The 14,961-nt window shown below is 49.0% G+C and overlaps 1 protein-coding gene and 1 non-coding gene across 2 annotated transcripts; both read right to left on the minus strand.

Annotated features, from left to right (window-relative positions):
* Positions 1-9,665: 9,665 nt before the first annotated feature.
* Positions 9,666-14,928, minus strand: PHB2 (prohibitin 2). Its single transcript, XM_074269096.1, has 9 exons — positions 14,460-14,928; positions 14,156-14,240; positions 13,765-13,844; positions 11,797-11,981; positions 11,368-11,497; positions 11,167-11,270; positions 10,661-10,738; positions 10,487-10,570; positions 9,666-10,004 (listed from the first exon to the last, which is right to left on the minus strand). Exons 1-8 carry the CDS (start codon positions 14,584-14,586, stop codon positions 10,490-10,492), a joined length of 870 nt encoding a protein of 289 aa, XP_074125197.1. The 5' UTR covers positions 14,587-14,928; the 3' UTR covers positions 9,666-10,004; positions 10,487-10,489.
* On the minus strand, positions 10,822-11,111 carry LOC141545264 (small nucleolar RNA U89). Its single transcript, XR_012482948.1, has one exon. It is a non-coding gene; the product is annotated as a small nucleolar RNA U89 (small nucleolar RNA).
* Positions 14,929-14,961: the final 33 nt, after the last annotated feature.

Raw genomic sequence — 14,961 nt, forward strand, 5'->3', positions numbered from 1 at the left:
TCCTCTTGGAGGACGCGTCACTTGGGCCAAGCTCTGGACTCGCGGGGTCTCCAAGAGACGGAGGTAAGGAGGGCTGCGAGTTTAGCCGGCCGCTGCGGGTGGTTAGGGATATTAGGTTAAGGGGAGGATGGATTGGAAAGGGTGAGGCTGATGCAGGGAGGCCGGAGCTAAACCACAATGGTTGTAGTTGGAAACTGGTTACGTGGAGAGTGCAAGTGAGAGTCAAGAGTCCAGACTGGCTCCCAGGCGGTGAATTTGGATGACTGGAACAATGGTGATACCCTGAACAGAAATAGGGAAGTTAGGGGGAGGATCTGATTTAAATGTATTGAGTTAAAAATGCGTGCGGCACATACACAAGTGGAAATGTCAAGCAGTCGGTTGCAGATATGAAACAAGCTCAGGGAGAAATGAGGAGATCTGCGTTTGGGGATCCCTTGCATAGATGCATTCTTTCTTTTGGCCTTGGAGGGAAGAACCAGAACTAGAAGCAAGGCAGAGACGTGATGTCAGGACAAACTTTCTCGCAATTAGGGGCCATCCGAGCAGTGGCATGGGCTGTGTTGGGAGATGGGCAGCTCCCCCTTGCTCCACGCAGAAGGTGGAGGTGAGGGAACCGTGTGGGACGATGGTCTTGGGATCCCTTCCAGCTCTCCCCGAATGCCCTCTCCCTTTTGGGCTTAGCGATGAGATTGAGATAGAGATACTCTATGTCCTGGGGGGCCCGAAGCGAACACAGTACTCCAGATATGTTCCACTTGATAAGTCTAAATTCATTTGTTCTAGATGCCATCCTTTTACTAATACAGCCCCAGGTCACTCAGCTTTGATCTTTGCTTGAGAGGGACAGTGTGGGGTGGGGAAGAGAGCATTACCCTGGGATCAGGCATGTGGATCCCTCCATTAACTTGTGTCATCTTGGAAGGAAGAAATGAAGGAGGGAAGGAAACAAATATTTAAGAAATTTTCTTTTTTAAAGAATGAGTGTTTGTGGATAGTTTCTGTTTCTTACATCACCACAGTATTCTATATATCCCTTCCTTTCCCCCTCCCAATCATCTCATATGACTCATAGTGTTTTTCCAGAGAGGAAAACAAAGTCAGCACAACTAATGGGTACATTGACAAAGTACAAAAACATGTAACATCTGGGACCTCCCACATCCCTGAGGGGGAAAGTTGGGGATGTCTTTATTTCTCTTCATTTGAATCTTGTGTAATCTTTATAATTTTGGTTTTTTGTGTGCTGTTCTTTCCATTTACATTGTTGTAGTTAATACTTATGTTGTAAAATTATATTAAGCACCTACTATGGAAATGTAGTACTTTACAGTACTTAGTAACCAAGAGCTGTGTAAAGTATTTTACAAATATCAGCTCATTTAATCCTCACAACAGCCCAGGGAAATAGTTGCTGTTATTATCATCATTTTACAGTTTAGGAAACTGAGGCAAACAGAGTTTAAATATCTTGGCCAGGATGTCATAACTAGTAATTGCCTGAGCTGAGATTTGAACTTGATTCTCTGCCCGGCACGAAATCCATGTCACTGCCTAAGTGCCTCTGAAAAAGCCACATTGTGTCCCCTGGGCCTCAGTTTCCCCATTTGTCACAGAATAACAACACTAGGACTTCATGTTTCCCAAAGTTGTGAAGAGCAAACGAAATGGTCATGAATTTGTGCTGACTTTAAAATGAAATAGAAATATGAAGCATTTGTGTTATATACCCAACCACAGTACCTAGTCCTAGTTTGTGACTGGTTTTTCCTTTATTTATTTGTGAAACAAGAACATGGTTGTCCAGTCAAGTCTGGCTCTTCCTGAGCCTATTTGGGCAAAGATAATGGGGTGGCTTTCCATTTCCTTCTCCAGCTCATTTTACAGATGAGGCAACTGAGGCAAACAGGATCACACAGATTGTAAGTGTCTGAGGCTGGATCCAAACTCAGAGCTCTGTCCACTCTAGCTTCCCTGAAATAAGGGCAGGTCTATATAACAGTTTATATTATGATTTCAAGGGACCAGAAATCATAGAAATATCTTTCACTGATGTAGCACTAAAGTTTGCAAAGTAGCTTCCATGGATCTCATTTATTTTTTCACAACAATCCTTTGGGATCTCCTCTGTTAATTCAGGATCACTCTCCACATCCCCAGATTTAAATACAATATACTACTATAAAAATTAATAGCCAGTAATTAGTTTATTGTATATGGTGTAACCCAGTTCTACGTTTTGCCCACAGAAGTTTAACCATAAAGCAGTGGGAAGATAAAGACTTGATACACTACATAGGTTGGTCTTATCCACTGTCCTAAGTTCTGTGGTCAGCCTGTGACCCTAAGCTTGAGATCTAGGACTTTGATTGGACTAAGAAAGAGAAGCTAATGTAAGTGGGGGAAGCAAGACACCATCACAAGCAAGCAGATATGAGAGAAAGTCATGGAAACACAGTAGAAGTTGGGTCAGTACAATTACCATTCCTTATCTGGGACAGAGAAAACTAAATGTGAACTCCATCCAAAGTAAAATCTACATTGTTGATGGAATGTGGCTAAAGAGAGATTATGGGACACTTCCCTCCCTTCACTCTCACTCCCAACATCTTTTTCCTTTCCCTAAGGAGAGAGCTAAATGTATTTTGGGTTAACCACTCACTTTAGATTTCTTGCTTCTCTTTGGGATATGGACATGTTAACCTTTGATCCAATGTTAATCAATATAAACCCAAACTACTGTATTATTTAAGGTTCATACATATAGATGAAGAAAAGAGAATCTCATCTTTTATTTTAAAGACAAAATTTTGCTTCAGATATAATGAAATTGACCTTGGAGGTTCAAGGCTATATATTCAACAAAGACAAGTATATTAGATGATTTTAATGAATGCCATAAAAGAAAGAAAAGTACCCTTGCTCCTATTCCTAGGAAAATAGTTCTGGTAAATAGAAGCCTTATAGATCCAGGAGCAAGTGAATTAATTTGGTAGACTTCTTTTTTTTCCCTTTCATTGGAAGAAAAAGTAGAGTTTGAAAGGAAAAAAAAAAACACACCCTAGGGAGAAGTGCAAGGAAGTCCCAACTATCCTGGATAGTAGAAAATGACATCAATTGATAGTTTTCCTGGTTCAAGGCTCACTTGGTTATAGTAGTATAATGTAAAAGAAAATCCAAGAAAATCTGAAACACAAGTCTATGCAAGGGTCAATGTTGTCAAATTACCCGTGCATATGTTTTGAAAATAAAAATTAAAAAAAAGAAAAAAAAGAAAATCCATCAAGAACTCTTCTATGGACATATCTCCCTATAGCCATCTTCTAAACTTGCTTCAGCATGACCTCCTAGATCTGTGAATATGTCTGGGAGGGGTTCCCAATCAGTTCATGGATATACCTACTGCTCATGGAAAGGAGTAAGGGAAGAGAGATCTCAAGATCTGAGATAAATAAAAAACAAATTAGTTTCTCCTCTTTTCTTTCCAATAGGATTCATAATATCTGTTAAGTCTTAGCAATTTATGATTGTGTTTTTTCCTCATGGCTCCTTTCTCTATCCCTGCTCCAGGATCAGAATCTCATCCACAGCTAAGTATGGTGGTGATGAGGTCCTGGATAGCTACTAGGGCATTAACCTGACAGCCTGATCACCCCAGTCTTCAGTGGACCTTTTGTTTTTAAGTAAGTCTTTTGTTCCAGTGGACTCTGGATTATAGTCTCATACCTGGTGGAGATCTCTAGATACCTTTACTGTATCCAATCAGAAAGCCAAATTATGATGTCAAATCCCTGAAGTTATATTTCCTTTATAAAAAACTGCTCATACAGCTAACTTCTCTTGAAATTTACACACATTTAGCAGCATAATAAAATCTTTGCCCCTTGATTTAGAGGATGTCTAAGTCTACAAATTCTTTCCAATTTCTTTGCAACACCGGTGCATAGCCCCAGTATGCTTTTGGGGTATTACCTTATACCTCATCATTTGGTGGCTACACCCCATAATTTTGGTGACCTGGTATGAGAACAGTCTGACTGCACCCTATTACCTCAATAATGGCACATGCCTATTCTTTTTTTTTTTCCAGTTTAATATGCTTCTTTAAGAAATTATTTTAGTTTATTTTTAATACATATCATTTTATGAATTATGTTGAGAGAGAAAAATCAGAGCAAATGGGAAAAACCATGGGAGAGATAAAAAAACAAAACAAAACAAAAAAGAGGTGAACATAGCATGTTTTAATTTACATTCAATCTTCTTAGTTCTTTCTCTGGTTGAAGATGCATGTCCATAATCCTAATGGGTAGGTCTCTGAGGCTGGTGGATTGTTTGGGCTTGATTTTACTTGAAGTTCTGAGTTGGGTAAGGCTAAAAGTTAAGAGAGTGTTGTCACTAAATCTGGTAAAAATATAACGAGTTCCCAGGGGGAGGGGACCATGAAAATTACTTAATGAGGGACAAAACTTTCCAGGTCAGAATTGGACAGTATCAAAGCAGCTGTGTAATGTGCTTAGGTTTAGGAATGGCTATACTTTCAGCCCAAGTGAGAACTTGGGAGAGCTCATTTCAAAAAAAAAAAAATAAATAATAATAATAATAATAAATTCTCATCCATAATGCTGGTCTTACTAACTAATATTCTGACCATCGCCATCCTCTTCCTTATGAAAGCTTGGGAGTCCAAAACCAACTTTCTTCAATTAAAGAAAGAATAGAAGTCATCTCTATTGTCAGTGTGTAGTTCTTGTCCCTCTTCATTTATCATATTGCTTCGGGTCCCTTTGGCACTTGCAGGAGGACAGTATCTGCTGTCCTTTCTCTGAGGGAGAGAGTATCAGGCAGGCTTGGGGAAGGGTAGCTCATAAATTATTCTGTTCTGTCTAACATCAAAAAAACTTCCAGGGCCTCAGGATCCCCACAGAGAAGAAAAGACCATGTTGAAGAAGTTATGTTTGTAAAGGGACTTCCTCATAGTCAAAAATGCAATAACTAAATACTTTGCCTACTAGCCTCCTTTAAGATTCAACTAAAATCCCTTATTTTCACTTTTTCCCCAACCCCTCAAAATTCTAATGCCTTCTCTTGATTAATACTTCCTATTGATCCAGTAAACAGCTCACTTTGCATACATTTATAAGTTTCTCGATTAGATTGTAAGCTCCTTAAAGGCAGGAGGGACTTTTTTTGGTCTCTTTTTGTATCCCCCAGTAGTTAGCTTGGCTAGGTAGTTATGAACTAGTTAATACTAGTAGTTAGTAGTTAGTAGACATACTTAAATGTTTACTGATTGAATGGCACCTCTCTCTGGCCCCCCAATTTGCCTTTTTTCCCCTTTTCTCCCCCAAAAGACAAAAGCAAGAGGGGAGCAGCTAGGCTTTTGTTTTTAGCTCAGAACTGGGGCTGAAACTGAGTGTGTATTTGGGGGATGTGAGGAAGGACTTTGGGTATGGATGTTTCAGACCGACTGAGGGAAAACCAGGAGAAACACACATCTGTATGCTTCCATGGGCACATGGAGCCTCTGGGCAGTGCAGAGAATGCTATTTCTGCATCCCACGCAGCCAGCCCCGTGCTGACCATCCGCAAAGTGTTAAACCAACAGTATGGCCCTGATGCTTGCCAGCAGCCCTGACCTGACCTCTTCCAGTTCTCTTAGTCATTCAACAACCTTGGAATGAATAAGATGGATAATATAGTCGGTCAGCAAACATACTAAGCTCTATGTGCCAGGGACACAAAGGGGTTTATATTCCAATAAGGAAAACTATCTACCAACACTTACCTGCTTATCGAATCTATACAAGGAAAGTTAGAGGGAAGCCTAGCAGCAGTGGAGGGGTTGGGCAGAGGAAGACTGGAAGAGACTTCTTGTAGAAGGAGGGATTGGAGCTGAATGAGGAATTCAGGAGGAGAGACAGAGGGAGCTGTCCACCCACCCGTGGGGATTGCCACTGAAAATCAGAGTCCTGTGTGAAGAAGAGTAAGTCCGTTTTCTAATACAAAGATTAAGAAAACAGGAAGGTCGGGAGGAGACGGGACTTGTGAATTTGTGGAAAGACTTGAAATTTTATTTTTTATATCTGATTTTATATTTGTCTCGAGGTAATAGGCAACCATTGGAATTTGATGATGTGGTGGATGGCACGGGTTGACATGAGCAGTGTTTTAGGAACATCACTTGGTGGGCGATGAATGTAGAGACTCATAGTCAGGCTCACCCACCAGAGGGCTATGGTGATAATGCAGGGATGGGAGGATGAGGGCCTGTGAAAGGGTGGCAGGTGAGTAGAGAGGAGCCATAAAAGAGAGGTTTTTGTTTTAAAATAATAACAGCTTTTATTTTTCCCAATACATGCAAAGATAGTTTTCAACATTCACCCTTGCAAAACTTTGTGTTCCGAATTTTTCTCCCTCCCTCCCCTTCTCCCCCAGACAGCATGTAATCCAACCCAGGTTAACATGTGCCATTCTTCTGACCACTTTTATCACACTGCATAAGAAAAATCAGATCAAAAGAGGGAAAAAGTAAGAAAAAGTGAGAAAACAATCCCCGGCAGAAAAGGTGAGAACACTGCGTTGTGCTCCTCATTCGGCCCCTGGATGCAGACGGCCCTCTCCATCACCAGTCTATTGGAGCTGGTCTGAATTGTTGCAAAGAGCAATCAGAGCTGGTCACCACACAACCTTGTTGCTGCGGACAATGTTCCCTCGGTTCTGCTCGCCTCACTCAGCATCGGCCATTGGAGAAGTTTTGAGGGAACAGAAATACAGACTCAGCTCTTCCGTCGCTCCCACGGGAGCAGATCTACCTGCTTAGTCCTGGTCCTCCGGGGGAAGCGCAGGGAATGAAGGAAAACCAGACTTTTGTCTTTTTAAAGTCTTAGGAAAGTGAGCTGTGGCAGGGAGGGAGGTAGGAGGTGAGGAGGAGGATGAAAGGGGAAGGAGAGAAGGAACCTGGGAAGGGAAAGGGTTAAGGGAGTGGAGTGGGGGTGGGGAGAGCCAGCCTATGGCAGGAGGACACACCTGTGTGGCGGCCCTTTGCAGGCGTGGCCCAGGTGAGCTAGGCAGCCAGAGGGAGGCGGCTAGGCAGAGGCCCTGATGCTAGGCCCATGGACACAGGACTGCCGGTTCTCCGTCGTCCCCTCCTGAACCCGGAAGTGAGGGCACTGCGGGGTCCAGAGGCAGGTAGGTGAGGAGGGCAAGGCAAGCAGGGCGGGCAGGTCCGACCGGCCGGAGAGAGAGGGCAGGCTGGTGGGGCTCAGAAGTGGCGGGCGAGGAGAGTGGGGAACAGGCCTCAGGCCTCGGGAAGGAGACAAGGCCTGGGGTTTCTGGACGGCGGGCTCTGCGTTTCAGTCTTTTCCGATGTCTTGGAGGGCGCTGGGTGGGCTTGGGGGAGGGGGAGCCTTGGAGAAAGCCCCCCACCGGGCGTGCTGATGGTGAGGGCCGGCCTCGCTCAGGCTCTCCGGGCCCAGCCTCGGGCAGGTGGGACGGGTGCCCCATCTTACCCAGCAGTGTTTGGGTGCTGCTTGGACGTCTCTAATACTGCCGGGTAACGATGGAGCTCCTTTCCTCGTGACGCCTCCCAATGCCCACTGGCACCTGGGAATAGGATGCCAACATCCTCTTTCCCTGCCTCGCCGGGGTCCAGGCCTTTCCTCTTGGTGGCTTCCCCCCTTCCAGAGGGGCCCTGAGACTTCCACCCTCTTGCTGCCCTCCTGGGATTGGCCAGGGCCCCCTCCAAGGCCTGTGGTTGGTGGAGCCGTGGATCTACAAACCGCTACTGACCAGGAACTCTCCAGGCCCGGTGTGTGGGCATTGCTTTAGTTCTTCCTGGAGAGCCCAACGAGCAAAGAGACTGGAGATGCTTACTGTGATTAGCCAGCTCTGGCCCTGACTGCCCAGCTGGCCAGCTCTGGGGCCATCTTCCAGTGCAGTGTTGGATCGTGTAATTGTGAAGCTTCTAACACTGTCTGGTAAAGATGCCCCCCGGGTTGGTTCTCCCTTCGGTGACTTTTGACCCTGGCGATCTCCAGGGATCCACTGAAAGATCCCTGTTCATCTTCTCTGACCTTCATCTTTTAGTGTTGGGAGATAGGGATTGGGGGTGTGCTCAAGATCTCAGCTGTGGGGCTGTTGGAACCATCCTTGGAAAGACAAGATGGCCACCCTGAGGGTGGGGCAGGACTTTGCCTCCATCTTCAGTTGGAATCCTCCCCTGTATTTACCTCCTCTTTCAAAGGATCCCCTCAACTCTTTGTTGTGGTAAAGGAACTTCTTAAAAAGAACCTTAGTGGGGTTGGGGCAGCAATTTTCTAAGGCTGCGGTCCTCTATAGAGTGCTAATCCTAGTTTCTCTAAGGGTATCTAACTTTATTTTTGCAAGTATTTTCTCTCAAGAAATACAGGTACGTCCTTGGAGTGGAAACTCAGATGTGATGAATATCAACATTCCAGTTGTAGGGGAGAACATTCCCACCAATTCAAAATCTTCAATTGGCAGGGATGAGATCAGCTTAGGTAGATGAATGCAAACTGATAGTTAAATGTCCTAAGGCTGTTGCCAAGATGAGTTGTTACATTTCCTGGAAGCTTGGACTGGGTACTGGACCAGGCCAATGAACAGCAATACTAAAATAATTGAGGACAGACCTGTGTTTGAATGACACTTGAAGAGGGATAGAGCAATGCATCCCTTCTGAATAAGAAGTCTCGTTTTCCTGGGGAAGGAACTCCAAACTGTAACCAAGCAAAGTCATTCTCTCAAACAAAGCAAAACACTCCAAAGAGAACATGGACAAACAAATCGTTGGCCTTCAAGGTTCCTTCACTCACTTCTAAGGAGAGGAAGCACATTGACCACAAGGTGTGCTAGAACCTCAGGCTCAGGCAGGTGACCTGGTCTTTGATATTGATGCCCTACTTTAATTTTATTATGTGCAACTTTACCCATTTCAAAAAAGCAAGCCTGCATTGAGCTTTTGCACTGTTGCTAGGCATTGAGCCCATTTTTTTAGCCACAAAATGAAAATACTTCTATGCATTCTGTGGGCCTGTGTTGAAAATATTTGCTAATTTTTCTTTGCCAAGGAGGTTGGAGACTATATTGTACCTTAGGTGGGCTGTGCAGAGACTTGTAATAATTCTAATGAAGCCAACAAATTTTATTTCCAGATTTCAGATTTGGAAGTGGGCTCAGAAAAAATTTACAATTTGTGACCAGAATCCCCTTTTTTCCTTTCCAACAATCCAGTCTGATAATTAGGGTGCCAGGCATTCTCCCCAGTGTTTGGTACGGGTTTTAGTAAGATGTGTCCGACTTCCTTATCCTAATACTATCTGGCCAATGACTTGGGGCAGCTCGCCATTGTTGGCCACACTGCTGCTATTCATGCACAAGAAAGACATCGAGCAGCTGAGGGTGGTTCCAGCTTCAAAACCAGGTTCTGGATTAAGGAGCATCCGGGCCCAGGCCTCCCCTTACTGGCTGGCTCTTTTAGGCCTGGGCTGACTTGTGCCGCTCTTACAGAGATCCCTACCTCGGTCCCCAGCCCAGGCCAGACTCTGCACCCCCTGCTGGTGAAGCGAAGCAGCGCATCTGGTCAGCCCCACCCCCCAGTCCTCCTGGGGGAGGAAACCAAGAAGATCCCAAGCTGCCGAGGGTTCCACTTAAGTAATAAAAATTTATTGAGAATTCCTGGGATAGCTGCTATCTCCTCCCGGCCTTGGAGGGAAACCAGCGAGAGAGGAAATCACTGAGAAATCACACAGTCCTTATACCCCAGGCCCCCAGCAAAATATGGGGAGGGGGATTAGGGAAAGGAACATCTGTCAGTCTTCATTTATCCAACGAGTGGGGGGGGGCAGTGGAGGAAAGTCACATGATGGTGGGTGAGGGAGGTGGACCCGTCTGCCAGCTCCCAAGACTAACTCAGGGAGGAAGAGATCAGCTTGCTCTGGAGATCAGGAAGTCTCTACTTCTTGCCTTTGATGAGGCTGTCACTGTGGAGAAGACAGTGTGGTTGGTCTAGTGGGAGGGGGCTTGGCCTCAGGAGCTGTTCCCAAGCCAGGATCTTAAGTCTTAGCCCCCAGCCCCCCATCACCCACAACACCCATTCCCAGCCACAACTTACCTTCCTCTGTAGGAAGTGTGGAGGGAGGCGGCAGACATAGAGAGAAAGACATGATTTAAGGTCCTTTGGGTTCACACAACACTTCTCTTCCACCCCACACCCAGCAGCTCCCCCCCTGACAAAACTAAGGACAGCTGATGAATGATGACACTAGGGCTTGGCCCTGAAACTAAAACTCCTCAACCTGTTACCTCTCTTGCCCCTGCCTTCCTGAGTCAGTGATCCATCCAAATCTTCACTGGGGTAAAGAAGAATTAATACCCTAGGGAAGGTCCCACCCCTACAGCCCAAGGCTGCCAGCAGTTCCCCACTAAGTGAGCGGCCAGGGTGCTTGTGCCTGAGTGAGCCCACTTCTCACCGGGTGAAGCTTTCATCCTGCAAGTTCAGCACGAGGTTGTCAGCAGTGAGATAGATTCGGTTCTGAGATGTGGCGATCTGGGGCCAAGGGAAAGCCATGAGTCACTGGCCCTGAGCTCAGCCCGGTGCCTGGTCTCCCCTCGGGGCCTCCCGGCTCTCCCCACTCACCGTCTTGGAGATGTTCTGGGCAGCTCGGATTTTACGTAGTTTTATATAGCCAGGGTTCTTGCTCAGAGCTTCCCCAAGGTAAGCAGGTGGTTAAGGAGACACAGAAACAGCCAGGCCTAACCTCACCGCCCTTATCCTGCCTCTCCTTCCTCCTCTGGGGCTGTCAGATCTAGGGGTTTGCGCTCAAACGCAGCCAGTGCCTCTGCTTTGGCCCTGACCCCACCTGTGGGCCCCTGCTTAATATAGCTGCCAGGGGCTGAAGGCAGCCACTAGGAACCAAGGGGCCCGAGCATGCTGTTGATCTGCCTTTACAGCAGGGGTCCAGGTCTCTGGCACCCCTACCAAGATTTCAGACCCCCATTATCATAATTCCTCTAGCCTCCCCCCTCCCCCCTGGGAGTCAGGAGTCAGATGGCACGGAGGTCGCATTCGCCTTGGAGTCATCACCCAGCCAGCCAGGGAGGAGTCTTAACTGTCAGGGACCGACTTCTAACACATGGGGATATCATCTTGGCAGCCTCAGCTTCACCCTCGGCTTGTACGATCTTTTGCCGCTGCTCTTGCTTTGCTTTTTCTACCAGAAACTGAGCCCGCTGGGCCTCTTGCTGGGCTGTGGTGGAGGGACACAAACAAGAGGCATCAAGGGCCGGCCTTCCCCCACCCTGGGCGCCCCTCCCCCATGGCCGACTTTTCCCCGCGGGACTCACCCACTTGCTTGGCCTCCACTGCAGCCGTGTACTCTCTGCTGAAGCTCAGCTCTGTGATGGCAACATCATCCAGAATGAGGCTGAAGTCCTTGGCCCGCTCAGTCAGCTCCCGCCGGATCAACAAGGACACCTGGGGGTGGGAAGGCAGGGGATGCTGAAGGAGAGATGCTGAGGAAAGGCTACCGCCTCACAAGCCACACCAGAGAGGGATTGAGAACCCCCTGACCCAAATCTGGCTCCTGGGTGTCCTGTCATCCAGGGGCTAAGCTTACATGAGAAGCCTCCAGTTCGGGGCGGCCTAAGCTTTTTTGGGGCTCATGCTGTCTCTGAAATATGGCTGCCCCCAGCCCTGGCTCTTCCTTCCCACTTGCTCAAAGGGTTCACCAGTTTCCAAGCTGCCTCTGTTTACAAGTGGAGGGGAGGTCAGACCTGGGCCCGCTGGGTGATGAGCTGGGAGGCGTTGAACTTGGCCACCACGCTCTTGAGCACCTCATTCACGATAGAGGGCAGCACCCGCTCCTCGTAGTCCAAGCCCAGGCGCTGGTACATGCTGGGCAGCTCCAAGGCATTGGGTCGGGACAGCACTCGGAGGGAAATGTTCACCATCTGAAGGTCTTGGCAGGAACAAGAAAAACCATCACCCAGGGCCGGCTCAGACCCGGCCGCAGGAGCCACCTTCTGCTCCCTGCCTAATGTGCTGGGGATGCAAGGCAGGCAATCCCTCAGCTCCCAGCTCCGCACTCCACAACCACCTGCTGGACCAGACTATCCCTGGTCGAGAGGACACAGACTCCCTCCTTCCTTCCCCAGATGAGGTCCGTGAGGATGAGCTCAGCTCTGTGGCCAGGGAGCGCACCTTTAGTGCGATGAACTCTGAGCCCAGTTTGGAAGGAAGGCAAGGGAGAAGGCACAAGTGTATTCGCTCTAAGATATTAGCTTAGCACCTGATGCCAGGTCTTTAACATACTCTCAAGACTGGGGCAGGAAGTAAGATGTATACACAGATGCAAGTCGTGCTCAACGTGTTCTGTTGCTGTGTGCACTGTGGAGGATCCCAGCAGACTCTGGGGAGGACCTTCCAAGCCTCAGACTGTACGGCTGACACTGGCTGGATTAAGCTAAGTCACTGGAGGCAGTGGTGTAAGCAGCGAGCCCTACTCTGCACAGAAAGCTGGTGGAGTTTCAGTGGAGAACACAGGAGGAAAGAGAGAACGGCCCCATGGAAGAGCAGTCAGATTGAGCCTCAAGCTTCACTGTAAGAACTTAGCCCCTGTACTGACTCTATTTCCTTGGGCAGGGAAGTGCTGTGCAGACCTTAAAGTACCGTACAGTGTGAGATGAAAAACTTCAATGGAAAAGAGAGAGGAGGAATCGCTGCTGATACAGAGGTAGAGACAGGAGAGAAATGCTAGGGTGTGCTGAAAAAGGGGCGGGCAGATTCAAAGGGGCCAGCCTGGTTTTAAATGGAATTCGTCATTATTTAGTGATAAAAGCTCACATTTATATTATGCTTTAAGATTTGAAAAACACTTTCAATGTTTTATCCTCAAAACAACCTTGTGAAGGAAGGGTTTTGAGGTGCCATCCCCTCCTCACCCCCTCAGGGTTCAGTGATTTCATGGTGCCTCGGTACTTTCTCAGGAGGCATTTGAAGTCTTTGAGAAAGGAATGATCTGTATCAGTGGAAGGGACTCTAGAAGAAGCCCAGAGTTTCTCTCTGAGAAGAAATGCGAAGGCAGGAAGGCTTGTTTGAAGGCCATCAGTCCAGGGAAGCCTAGTCTAGAAGCCCTCTAACTGCTATGGAATAAGAACAGAAGAGAAGCAAGAGATCTGGAATTGAGTCTGATAATTACTTTGATTTGAAGAGGAATCCCCCAGTCCCTTTGCACTTTGTCTACAGCTCAGAGACAGGCAGGAAGGGGAGCAGCATGTGGCAGACCTGGCCTGGGGTGGGAAGCCCTCCGGCCTCTCTGCAGCGAAGGCTTGCACTAGGTAAGTCTCTGGGGTCCCCGACAACCTCACTGGTCCGGGGCTCACAGGAGCCAGCACCGGTTACACCCTCACCCACCTCAGGCCTGGGAGAAGACAGGCTATTCCGTGGACAACTAGGAGTCAGTGAGTTTCTGAAAAGATAGCTGACACGATCAGTGCCTTCTAAAGGAGGAGAGGCTTTCAGGAGCAGAGAAGGCTAGTCAGTCTACCTCCAAAGTAACAGTCCAGGGGAGAGGTATAGACAGAAAGACCTCGAGGTTAGTGATTGGCAACAGGTGTGGGCGGAGCAGGGGGTCAGAGGTGACAGCCGGGAGGAGGTGCTACATTGCTTACTCTGCCGCCAGCCTCTCCCACCTGTGGGGTCCCACCTCCTTCCCCTCCCTGCCTCCGGGTGCTGAGACCCACCTTTGGAGCCTGTGGGAGAAGAGATCTTGCGGGGCCGGGCACGAATGTCATAGATGATGGGGTACTGGAACCAGGGGATCCTGGGGGTGAGGAGGGACGGGAAGAAGCTCGGTCACGGGGCGCTCGCAGAGGGCCTGTCATCCCGCCCCATCCTGGACACCTGCACCCCGGTGATCTCCCCTCCAGCTCCGGAGAAGGCACAGGAGACCCTCCAAGCAGGCCCGAGGCCCGGCCGCCGCCGCGCGGGCCCCCTCAGCGATCCCTTCGGCACCTGGCGCCTCCGCGCGCCTTTCTGGGGGCGGGGCAGTGGAAGGCGGAGCGCAGGCGGCTTTGCCCCGGGATAAGCACAGGTTCCAGAGCCCTACATTTGCACAGCCGCCCCACGACTTACCTGAAGTGCAGTCCTTCCGCGAGGATAGTGTCCTGCTGCACACCCCCAATTCGGTTAAAGAAAATGGCTCTTTGCCCACCTTCCACTACAAGGGGAAGGAGAAGGTTGAACGGTATCAACAAAGAAAAGCCTAGGCTGGCCGGTCCCGGGGGGAACGGAGGGAGAGGGGGAGGGCGTGGCGCTGGGCGGCGGCAGATACACCGCGAGGAGAGGGGCGTGTGGGGGGCGCTCAAGGACAGGTCAAAGTTTTCGGGCGCGAGGGGGCGGGGCACGCTCCACGTGGGGGCCTTCTCGCCTTTCTCACCAGTAAACACGGACTCTCGGACTCCGTAGGCCACGGCCCCGGCCCCGAGAAGCAGCTTCAGCGCGGTGCCCATGCCTCGGGGCCCGGCGGGCAGCCGTCCCGCGAAGTCCTTCAGGTTCTGGGCCATGTCTGCCTCCTGGCGCCGCGGCGGGGAAGCAGGCCGGCGATGCCAACCGGTTCTCCCCTGCCCTTCCGCAGTCCCCGGCCCTGGCCCTGGCCGGCGCTACTTCTATCGGGATCCGCACCTCTCACACGAGGCTCCGCTACCTGCTTGCTCCTCCCAGGAGAAAGGGCACCGGAAGAGCGCTCTCCCCTAAATCGTCCCCCTATTTCCGGAGAGGACACGAACTTGGGTACCGCCTTCGCGTGATCGGAAGTTGCCCCACCTCCTTCGCGTGGCCCAGTCTTCCGGGGAGCGAACCTCGGCTAAGACATCGTTCTCTCGGTTCGAGTGCCCTCTTCAAAGATGGTAACAGGAAGTCACGGAGTCCGGGCGGAAGTT

Source organism: Sminthopsis crassicaudata, chromosome 5 (assembly GCF_048593235.1).
Source record: "Sminthopsis crassicaudata isolate SCR6 chromosome 5, ASM4859323v1, whole genome shotgun sequence".
NCBI lineage: Eukaryota > Metazoa > Chordata > Mammalia > Dasyuromorphia > Dasyuridae > Sminthopsis > Sminthopsis crassicaudata.